Source organism: Carettochelys insculpta, chromosome 32 (assembly GCF_033958435.1).
Source record: "Carettochelys insculpta isolate YL-2023 chromosome 32, ASM3395843v1, whole genome shotgun sequence".
Taxonomy (NCBI): domain Eukaryota; kingdom Metazoa; phylum Chordata; order Testudines; family Carettochelyidae; genus Carettochelys; species Carettochelys insculpta.
Genome location: NC_134168.1, coordinates 6,196,541 through 6,208,529, shown reverse-complemented (window position 1 = coordinate 6,208,529; position 11,989 = coordinate 6,196,541). Strand labels below are relative to the sequence as shown.

Genomic DNA, 11,989 nt, shown 5'->3' with positions numbered 1-11,989 from the left:
TATGTAGACAGATTGCTGTAGTGTAACCATAGCCATTAAGTGTGCATCCGAGTGACCCTCTTCTGGAGGGTGGACCACATAGAGGTTGATGGGCATTGACTAACAGAGGTCTCTTTTTCAGTACAGTCAGTAGAGATTAAAGTCTTAAGTTCCAGATGTCCAACATTTAATTCTTGCAGCCAATTATGTACACAGGGTCATTTGTTTATATCTAAATATCTGCTTTCTAAGCTTTTGCTTGACCGTGACATCTGAATGCATTTTCATTTCCTTAGGAGATGAAATATCCTGATGCAATGAAAGGAAGGAATCAGTCCACTGCAACTGAATTCATCCTTCTTGGATATTCTGGTCTCCCTAACCCACCAGTTTTACTCTTTGTGATGGTCCTAGTCACGTATATGATTATCCTTCTGGGGAATATTCTCATCATTCTGATAACACTTGCTGACCCAGGCCTTCACACTCCCATGTATTTCTTTCTTCGTATTTTATCCTTCTTGGAGATCTGTTTCACTGCGGTCACCATCCCTGAGATGCTCGTCAAGCTCCTTGCAGTGGAGAAAAGCATCTCTTTCTCCAGATGTGCAGCACAGATGTATTTCCTCATCTCTGTAGGGGGCACAGAATGTTGTCTTCTAGCCATAATGGCATATGACCGATATGTGGCAATATGCCATCCCCTGCTGTATACTAGCATTATGAACAAGAGTGTTTGCCTGCAGCTTGTAGGTGTTGCATGGCTGAGCAGCAACCTCGTGACACTAATGCATGTCACTTGGCTATTTAATCTCCCTTTCTGCACATCTAATCAGATTGACCATTTCTTCTGCGATGCACCACCTGTGCTGGAGCTGGTCTGTGGAAACACTTATATGATTGAAATTGAAGCCCTTACCTCAACTGTAGTATTCGTTGTGATCCCCTTTCTATTGATCTTTTGGTCCTATCTCTACATCTTGACCACAATCCTGAAAATGCCCTCAGCTGCAGGACGGCGTAAAACCTTCTCAACCTGCTCCTCACATCTCACTGTGGTGGTCTTGTCCTTTAGCACAACTGGTCTCACCTACTTCCAGCCCAAATCTAGTATTTCGCCCAGCAGCAGCAAATTCTGGTCCATCTGCTACACCGTCCTCACACCTTTGTTAAACCCGGTGGTTTATACTCTGAGGAACAATGAAGTGAAAGGAGCTCTGAGGAGAATCTTTTGCAGGCTATTGTCTTCCTGGGGACAGCTATGACTTTGAAGAGAATCAGGTGGATTGAAACTCACAGATCTGAATGTGCTCCCAGAACAGGATCTGCCTTTTGTGACTGAAAAAAGATAGGATCAAAAACTGGTCGCTCTGCTTTAAAATTGTGATTTACAAGTGAACTATGGAATGTTTTGACTGGTCTTCATTATTGCATCTGGAACACTTTCTGCTGGCTTGAGGTCTGAATAGGAATCTAAACAGTTCCATCAAGGAGCTGGTCACCACTCTGTTTCAGCTTCAAGCCTCGGTTTGCCTGGTGCATCTTTTAGAATTACAGAATTCTGCTTTCTGTAACCCACATTGATAAGCTTCAGCAAAGGGCAAGAAAAATGATTTGACTTTGGAATGACTTCCGTATCATAGAATCATAGATTTGTAGGGCTGGAAGAGACCTCAGGAGGTCATCCAGTCCAGTCCTCTGCCTAAAGCTGGATCAACCCCATCTAAATCGTCCCAGGCATGACTATATGAATCCGGGATTTAAAGACTGATATGAAAGGAGATTAAAAAGGACAGGGACTTTTCACCTTAGAAGAAGAGACTGAGGGGGGCTGTGACAGAGGTCTATAAAATCATGACTGGTGTGGAGAAAGTGAACAAAGAAAACTTAAATACTTGTTTCCATAAGATAAGAACAGGGGTTACCAAATAAGATTTATAGGCAGCAAGTTCAAAACAAAGAAATGGAAGTTATTATTCATGCAGTGCACAGTCAACCTGTGGAAGTCCTCACTGCAGGATGTTGTGAAGACCAGGATTTGGACAGGGTTCAAAGAAAAATGAGCTAAATTTATGGAGAAGAGGTTCATAAACACTTATCGGCCAGGATGGGTAGGAAGGATTTCCCTAACTTCTGTCAGATGCAGAAAATAGGAGATGGGGAGGGATCTATTGATGATTACCTGTTTTGGTCACTCCTTCTGGGTCATCTGACGTTTAGTGGGTGCAGTCAATAGAATAATAGAATCATAAAACAATAGAGCTGGAAGAGACCTAAAAAAGCCATCGAGTCCAGCTCCCTGCTCTAAGTAGGACCTAACCCCTCAGATCAGCCCAGCTAGGGCTTTCTGAGGTGAGACTTAAACACCTCCAGGGATGGAGACTCCACTACCTCCCTAGGTAGACCATTCCAATGCTTCACCACCCTCCTAGTGAAAAAATGTTTCCTAATGTTCAACCTGGACCTTCCCAACTGCAACTCGAGACCATTGCTCCGTGTTCTGCCATCCGTGACCACCGTGAACAACCTCTCTCCAGCCTCTTTGCAACCTCCCTTCAGTAAGTTGAAGGCTGTTATCAAGTCCCACCTCAGTCTTCTCTTCTGCAGACTGAACAGTCCCAATTCCCTCAACCTTTCTTTATAAGTCATTTGCTCCAGCCCCCTAATTGTTTTGGTCGCCCTCCGCTGGACCCTCTCCAGCGTATCCACATCCTTCCTATAACTGGGGGCCCAGAACTGGACACAGTACTCCAGATGAGGCCTCACCAAACCCAAATAAAGATAGAAAAAATAAAATAAAATAAAATAAAATAAAATAAAAAAAGAGATACCGTACTAGGAAGAAAGCCCATCTAAGTTCTTTCTGCCTATCAATCTAGAACTAAATGTCCAAAACCTGATTTTTATTCACCACTAGGGCAACATTTACACTTACCAAAAACTTTGAATTGGCCATGCTAATGACCAAATCGAAGAATACTAATGAGGTGCTGAAATGCATATTCAGCGCCTCATTAGCATGTTGTTTTGAAGTGCCGCGGTTCACTTGTCCATGGCTGGTGTACACCTTCACTTTCAAAGTGCCGTGGCTGATGGCACGCTAAAGAGGTGCTGAATATACATTTCTGTGCCTTATTAGTATTCTTCAATTTGGCCATTAGCATGACCATTTTGAAGTTTTTAGTAAGTCTAGAAACAGCCTAGGTTACTCTAAATTAACAATCCCGTGTAGAGGAATGGTGTGATGTGCCCAGAGAATTTCATGACATCTACCCTGGCTTAGTGAGGAACTGTCTTCTGGATCATTTCAGTTGTTAGTATGAGGAGCTGTATAGGGAAATAGCTGTACACATGAGAAAATGCAAACAATAGCAAGAGATGACCTAAGTGCGTGTATTGGGAAGACCAACAATAGTCGAGGCATCCATGAAAAACAAGACTATTCACAGATCATTGTCCCAAGTACACATTGTTTGGGTCCTGGGCTTTATAGTGGGTGAGAAGTTGGAAATGAGTCAGCAGGGTGCCCTTGTAGCCAAGAGGTTTAACGACAATTTGGGCTGCATTAATAGGCAAATTGCTGTCAGATCTAGGGAGGTGATTGTTCTGCTTTATTTGACATGGGTGAGGCCACATCTGGAGTATTGTGTCCGGTTCTGGGCCCCCCAGCATAGAGGGATGTGGAGAGGGTCCAGCGAAGGACAACAAAAATGATTAGAGGCCTGGAGCACATGGTCTACATGGAGAGGTTGAGGGATTTGGGGTTATTTAGGTTGCAGAAGAGAAGAGTGAGGTGGGATAGAATACCATCCTTCAGCTTTATGAAAGGGGGCACCAAAGAGGATGGAGAGAGGCTGTTCTCCGTGGTGACAGATGGCAGAACAGGGAGCAATGGACTCAAGTTACAGAGGGAGAGGTGTAGGTTGGGTATTAGGAAAATCTTTCTCACCATGAGGGTGTTGAAGCACTGGAATGTGTTATCTACAGAGGTGGTGGAATCTCCATCCCTAGAGGTTTTCAAGTCCCAGCTTGATAAAGCCCTCGCAGGATTGATTTAGTTGGGGTTGATCCTGCTTTGGGTAGGGGGCTGGACTCAATGACCTTCTGAGGTCTCATCCAGTCCTAGGATTCTATGACCTGTTGAATATTTCTGTCAACTTTTTTGGTGTATTGTGTTCTACTAGCAGAATAGTTATTGCCTGAGTCCTTGAAATGTGACTTTCTGGAAGGACATGTGACAATGCTGGAAATAAACTTGTCAGGGAAATACATCAATGGGTTCCTCTAAGATGTCAAGTAGGTTAGTTTCACCAATTCTTCACAGGAAGAATATATATCATAGTTCAGGGTAGCTGACTGTTCATTCTGTCTCCATGCTCCTTGGAGGCCATTCTTGCTGGGCTTCCAGCTTTTGAGCAGCAGGTTGAACCTCTTTCGTCCAGCATCCTTAGGACCTGCAAGGTGCTGGACAAGAGAATTTGCTAGACTCTGAGAGGTCAATTTTGTCTAGTACTTTACCAGCACTTCCACTACTTACTGGGCTCTTAGGAGACATTAGCCGCGTCTACACGTGCCGGCTACTTCGAAGTAGCTTCGCCAACTTCGAAATAGTGCCTGCCACGGCTACAGGTGGTGGGCGCTATTTCAAAGTTGACATCGACATAAGGCAGCGAGACGTCAAAGTCGCTATCCCCATCAGGAGATGGGAATAGCGCCCTACTTCGACTTTGACCCCCGAAATAGGGCACATGTAGGCGATGCGCCTCCCGCAACATCGAAACAGCGGGGTCCGCCACGGTGGCCATCAGCTGAGGGGCTGAGAGATGCTCTCTCCAGCCCCTGAGCTCGATGGTCACCATGTGCAGCGGCCCCTTAAAGGTCCCCGCCCCCTGCCTTCCTGTGCAGGAAGCTGAGAGAGAGTGCAGGCGGCAGCACAGCCACGCGGCCAGCCTGCACGCCGCTCTGCAGCCGCAGTCTACCACCCCCGCTGCGATGGCCGCCCGCCAGCCTCCCAAGCAACCCCAAGACACGCCCCCGAAGGGGACCCAGGGCTCCCAGGCTGGCAGCCAGCTGGGGAAGAGGCAGTGGGGCCCCTCCAAGACGGAGGCCGATATCCAGGACCTGCTGGGGCTCTGGAGTGAGGATGAGGTGCTCCAGGTAATGAGGAGCAAGAGGCGGAACGCGGATGTGTTTGCTCGGCTGGCCGAGGGCCTGGCCGCCTGGGGTCACCCTGCCTGCCTTACGTCAGTAGTAAGGTCAAGGAGCTGCGGCAGGGTTACGCCCGGGCCCGGGATGTGGCCAGCCGATCTGCGGCTGCCCCCGTCACTTGCCCCTTTTACAGGGAGCTCAGGGACATCCTGGGCCCCCGGCACACCTCCTCCCCGCCGGCCATTCTTGACACGTCGGCTGACGAACCCCAGCAGGCCCCGGAGGCAGAGTCCACACCGGAGGCAAGCCCCACATCCCAGGACCCCCCCCAGGAGCCCCGCCCCTGGGACACTGGAGGAGGAGGAGGAGGGGGGGCTCCTCCTCCAGCAATGGTGGGCTCCGGATCGCCATCCCGTCCCAGAGCTCCAGCAGGGCGTCCGCCCACAGGGTGTCCCCTGACCGTGGGAGCGGACCGTCAGGTATGTACCCCCCTGGTGCACATCCCCAGGGTTGAGGGGCGGGGGCAACAGACATTACCAGGGCCCTCCACATGCCCAGATGACCATGGCCCCAAGGACAGCAGTGGCATGTCCCTCAGAAGAGTGCATCAGCCCCTGCCCCCCCTAGCACGACAGTGCCATGCTCCATCCCTGGGGATGGGGGGAGCGGAACCTAGGGTCCCCCGGGGGGAGGGGGTGGGACACCCATCATCAGAAGCAGCAGCATCTCCCAGGGACGGGAATGGGGAACCAGCAGCAGAGGGGTGGGGGGACAAGGGCCACGGCTCGGGGGCCACACTCACGGCTGTTGCCACAATTCTTCCCCCCCGTGTTCCGCAGCTGCACCATCGGAGGGACTGGAGAGCGCCGGCGAGGTGTCAGTGGTCCCTGAGAGCCCACTGGGGCCATCGCTGCAGGCCAGCCCCTCGGCGGAGCACCGACCGGCCCCAGGGTGGGGACAACGGCGGACCCAGCACCACCCCCAGATGGCGACGGACCCCCAGCTGCTGGCAATCCTCCGGCAGCAGCTGCAGGTCTCGGAGCAGCGCCTGTGGGTGGAGGAGCGGCACCTCCATCTGCAGGAGCGGGCGCTGGCCTGGCGCCAGGAGGCATGGGGGGCCTTTATGCGCACATTTGAGCACATCGCGGACTACCTGGCCCCCCATGCCGCGCCGGCCGCCGCTCTGCCCACCCTGCATGCTCCACCTGCTGCTGCACCTGCCATCGCACCGCTGTCCGCCACTGAGGGTCCATCTGCCAAAGGGAACCTGGGGCCTGCTGGCACCCACTGGCCATATCTGCTGGTCCACCCGGCCCCCAGCCAGCCCCGGCCAGGGCTGAGGCCGAGGCACCGGTTGCAGCTGCCCACCCCCAGCACTGGACATTAGGGAGTGCGGGGCCCAGGACGTGGCCCCCCGCTTTGTACATATCCCCTTTTACTTGTGTAGTATATAGTTTGTATTAGACCCCTGTTATTTTATGATACCTGCCCCCCATGTAAATAGTTCTCCCCTTCCTTGTGTTTCCCTGTTTTTTGGTTATTCATATAATATATAATATTTATGTTTGTTGTAAATAATATAATAATAAGAATTCAACGTTTGGTAGTTTCACGAACAACAGGTCTATTTTTGTTTGCAAGAAAAGTGGGGGGGGTGCTCTTGGGTGCTCTGTGGTGTGGGCGTAGGGGCAGGGAGTGTTGTGGAGGATGCGGGGGGCAGTGGTGGGCCTGCCAGCGTTTACCCCGCAGCCTCATCAAAATGGGCCCAGAGGGCCTCCCAGACCCGGATCCCTTCGGGTTCCACCTGGTGACTGGGGGCAGTGGGTGGCTACATGTCAGCCCTGCCAGCCTCCACAGCCCAGCCCTGAAAGAATGCCTCCCCCTTGCTCTCCAACAGGTTGTGGAGGGCTCTGCATGCACCCACAATCTGGGGGATGTTGGTGGGGCCTGCATCAAGACCGGTGAGGAGGCACCTCCAGCGCCCTTTGAGGTGGCCAAATGTGCACCCAACCACCTGGCGCGCATGGTTCAGGTGCATGTTGAAGTGCTCCTGGCTGGCTGACAGATGGCCCGTGTAAGGGTGCATGAGCCAGGGCCGGAGGGGGTATACCGTGTCTGCGACGATGCAGAGGGGCATGGTGGTGTCCCCCACAGGGACCTCCCGCTGGGGGATGTAGGTCCCCGCCTCCAGCCGGTGGCACAGGCCTGAATTCCGGAATACCCGGGCGTCATGGATGCTGCCAGGCCAGCCAACATATATGTCCAGGAAGTGGCCCCGGCTGTCCACCAAGGCTTGGAGGACCACTGAGTGGTAGCCCTTCCAGTTCAAGAAGCGTCCTCCACTGTGCTTCGGAGCTCAGATGGGGATGTGGGTCCCATCCAGAGCCCCGAAGCAATTTGGGAAGCCCTGGGTGGCAAACCCTGCGATGGCGGCATCCGGGTCCCCAACCCACACGAGCCTGTGGAGGAGTAGGGCGTTGATGGCATGGATGACCTTCAGGGGAAGGACATGAGAGAGCACCAATGAGGGGAGTGCAGGGTGTGTCTGGCCCTCCCCTGCCAGGGCTCCCCTCCACCCCCAGGGCTGCCTCCCCCTCCCTGTGGGTCCTCTTACCTCCATGAGGACAGCCCCGACGGTGGCCTTGCTGACGCCAAACTGCTGCCCCACAGATCGGTAGCTGTCTGGAGTGTCCAGCTTCCAGACAGCGATGCCGACCCGTTTCTCCACACTGAGGGCACGCCGCATGGTGGTGTCCTGGTGCCTTAGTGCTGGGGTGAGCCACTGGCATAGCTCCAAAAATGTCTGCCAGATCGTACGAAAGTTCTGGAGCCAGCGGTTGTCATCCCACTCTCTGAGCACCAGCCGCTCCCACCAGTCAGTGCTGGTGGGGTAGCTCCACAGCCGGCGGCATGTGCGGCAGCGGTGGGTGAGGAGCTGCAGGGTCTGGGTTTGCTTCCTTCTCCCCTGGGGGCAGCTCCTCATCTGTGACTAGAAGGTGATCAGCTGCCTCCTGCATGGCATTGAGCAGGGCGAGCACTGATCCTGCAGGGGAGGCTGGGTGGACCTCTGGCTGCTGCTGCTGCTGCTGCTGCTGCTGGGGGTCCATAACTGCTTCGCCGAGGTGTGCGTGCCTAAGGCTCTGCAGACCGCGTGCTGTGCAGGCTGAGTGTGTCTGGGAGGGGCCCTTTAAGGGAGCGGCTAGCAGTCGCCCCGGAAGTGCTAGTCCGCCCTGTGACCCTGTTTGCAGCTGTCCCTGGCACCCTTATTTCGATGTGTGCTACTTTGGCGTGTACACGCTCCCCTGCAGTGCCTACTTCAAAATGGAGCTGCCCAACGTCGATGTTGAACGTCGACAGCACCAGCCCTGGAGGACGTGTAGACGTTATTCATTGAAATAGCTTATTTTGATGTCACTACATAGCTGTGTCTACACGTGCACGCTACTTCGAAGTAGCGGCACTAACATCGAAATAGCGCCCGTCACGGCTACACACGTCGGGCGCTATTTTGAAGTTAACTTTGACGTTAGGCGGCGAGACGTCGAAGTCGCTAACCTCATGAGGGGATCGGAATAGCGCCCTACTTTGACGTTCAACGTCGAAGTAGGGACCGTGTAGACGATCCACGTCCCGCAACGTCGAAATTGTGGGGTCCTCCATGGCAGCCATCAGCTGGGGGGTTGAGAGACGCTGTCTCTCCGGCCCGTGCAGGGCTCTATGGTCACCGTGTGCAGCAGCCCTTAGCCCAGGGCTTCTGGCTGCTGCTGCTGCAGCTGGGGATTCATGCTGCATGCACAGGGTCTGCAACTCGTTGTCGGCTCTGTGTATCTTGTGCTGTTTAGTGCAAGTGTGTCTGGGAGGGGCCCTTTAAGGGAGCGACTGGCTGTTGAGTCCGCCCTGTGATACTGTCTGCAGCTGTGCCTGGCACCCTTATTTCGATGTGTGCTACTGTGGCGTGTAGACGTTCCCTTGCTGCGCCTATTTCGATGTGGTGCTGCGCAACGTCGATGTTGAACATCGACGTTGCCAGCCCTGGAGGACGTGTAGACGTTATTCATCGAAATAGCCTATTTCGATGTCGCCACATCGAAATAGGCTACTTCGATGTAGGCTTCACGTGTAGACGTAGCTCATCAAAATAAGCTATTTTGATGTAGCATACATGTGTAGACGTAGCTGTTGAGGGGTAAATTACAGTTAAATAACAGCATAGAAAACTAAAAGCCAGGATGGAGGGCTGGAAACAAACTTCATCGCACCACAGGACACTTGGCCATACCCATGATAAGTGTTCATTTGGTTACCTAAAATCTTCAGAGAAGACACATTCCACTCCATCCCTCCTTACTGTGGTTGCTCCAGGCTGAACAACCTCTTGCATACACTGAGCTATTCCCAGAAAACTTAGGGAGGCCAGCACCTGCCTGTTGGGTACTCAGCAAAGGCTTTGAAGAGGGTAATAGCCTGCAGTGATAAGTTACCACCCAAATTTCAGCAAGCACATTTATTCTTACCGTGAAAGCACAGCAGAGAAACCATATAGAAAACAACAAAAGGATTTCTACACATGCTTAACAGTTGAGCTGACATCACATCAATTCCAACCTCAGGGTCTGGTAGGGCTCAGTTCTTCAAACCCCAAATGGTGCCCAATCCTTTGCTGACAAATTCATACTTATCTCACCTTCTGAAACAGAGACGCCATGAACAGTTCAATCTTTTCATTAAAGAGGTGGAGGCCTGAAAGTGCAGTGTCACAAAAGAGTTGACAGTGAAAAATGGTGCTGTCTTCAGAGTACAGCTTTGCAAAACTGGGCTTTTTCATAATCAGAGCTGGGAAAATGAAGGCAATTGTATTTGTCTCCCCGTAGAAATTCCCTGCCCATATTACATGCACTGGTTTCTCTCACCTCCTTTCCTGTCAGTTCATAATTAATTAGCATTTTCTGAAGTCCATAAATGCTTCCCAGGATTCACACTCCATCACTCTTCTAATGAGGTCATGTACAAAGGCAGCCCAGAATAATACACAACTTTTCTTTTAACAGAATTGGCGCACAGAAGGTGAGAATAGTTTAGTGGTTAGAGGATTGGCCTTGTGAATCCTGGGCTTGTGAAATCAATTTTTCATTGGGCCTTTGTAGGGGTTGGGGCAGAATAGATTTTAAAAATGTTAGGAATGTTAAGACACCCTACTGTGAAGACATGGGACTCAACCTACTTCTATGATATGGTAGACTCCACATGCTTAATATGAGTCAAACGGCATATTTTTCAAGGATAAAGCAGGCACTTGCTGTCTCTGTCTCATGCACCATACTTAAATACTCCCAAGAAACACATTATTGTTTGACTGGTTGTGAAGACTGATGGAATTGTGCCCTTGTTTACATAATCACAATACCTTATTGTTGTAAAGTACTGCATTAATAAACATTGTTCCGCTTTGAATCCCATCACACATTTATGAATATAAGCTCCGGGTGTCAGGAGGGAATATTAATCTGTTCACATATTAAGAAGTGAAAATGTTCTTGGTGAAAAACATCTTGCTTAAAATTTTGCCCAGAGCTTCTTTTATCTCCTTGTTTCTCAAGCTGTAAATGAGCGGATTTATTATTGGGGAAACCACAGTATACAATACCGCAGCCAGGATGCCCTGATATGAGGAAGCTGCTGATCCTGGCCTTAGATACGTATATATTCCAGTGCTGATAAACAACGAAAATACGAGTAGATGTGGCACACAAGTGGAGAAAGCTTTATACCTGCCCTGTGAAGAGGGGATTCTCAGCACGGCAGAAAATATGTGAATGTATGAAAGAAATATAGAAATGAAGAAAAATAAGCCCACCAAAGCACTTACTGCAATAACTACAACTTCGTTTGCGCTCGTATCTGTACAAGCGAGTTTCAGTAGCTGGGGGATATCACAGAAGAACTGGTCAACCACATTGGACCCACAAAAAGTTAATCGAAAAGTATTTGCTGTGTGCAGCACTGAATAGATAGAGCTGCTGACCCAGGAACCAGCAGCCATCTGTACACAAGCGCCTCTGGTCATGATGACCCTGTAACGTAACGGGTGGCAGATGGCCACGTAGCGGTCGTATGCCATCGCCGTGAGAAGGGTTACCTCTGCAAAGGCAAAGGTGATGCCAAAATAGAGTTGGGCCACACAGCCAGAGAAGGAGATCAACCTATTGTTGTTCAAGGAGTTTGCCATGGACTTGGGGACGGTGACAGAGATGTAGCAGATGTCTAGGAAGGACAAGTTGCCCAGGAAGAAGTACATGGGGGTGTGAAGATGGTGGTCGAGGGCTATGGCTGAGATGATGAGAAGGTTCCCCATCAGGGCCGCCAGGTAAATAACCAGAAAGAAAAAGAAGTGTAATATCTGCAGGTCCCGGACATCAGAGAATCCAAGGAGAAGGAACTCGGTCACACTTGTTTGGTTAGACATCTCCCGCTGTGTGAGAGAAATGGAAGAATTGAAAATCAGGGTCAGGGTAGTGGAAAAGAAAAGAGGACAATATAGGTCAGGTTTTGGTGGGATAAATGAAAGAAACAGGTAAACAAATTAAATGGGTGGGACCACTGAAATGCAACACAGTTAAGGGAATGAAGCAGGAAGATAATGAGAAATGAAGGCAGATGTCAGGAGGATCTGAGTATTTACCACGCAGTTGGGAGGTATTAACTGTGGAGAAAGCTTTTTCTGTGATCCATCCATCCATCCATCCATCCATCCATCCATTCATCCAATCCCATAAGCATCTATCTATCTATCTATCTATCTATCTATCCCCATACACCCTTATCTATCTATCTATCCATCCCTATACACCCTTATCTATCTATC

General features: G+C 50.7%; 2 protein-coding genes across 2 annotated transcripts; one reads left to right on the top strand and one right to left on the bottom strand.

The window, feature by feature from the left end:
- Positions 1–278: 278 nt before the first annotated feature.
- Positions 279–1,244, top strand: LOC142004632 (olfactory receptor 10A4-like). Its single transcript, XM_074982248.1, has one exon. The coding sequence runs from the start codon at positions 279–281 to the stop codon at positions 1,242–1,244; it is 966 nt and encodes a 321-aa protein (XP_074838349.1).
- Positions 1,245–10,642: 9,398 nt separating this feature from the next.
- LOC142004692 (olfactory receptor 14A16-like) lies at positions 10,643–11,590 on the bottom strand. The gene has a single exon (XM_074982346.1). It carries the CDS (start codon positions 11,588–11,590, stop codon positions 10,643–10,645), a length of 948 nt encoding a protein of 315 aa, XP_074838447.1.
- Positions 11,591–11,989: the final 399 nt, after the last annotated feature.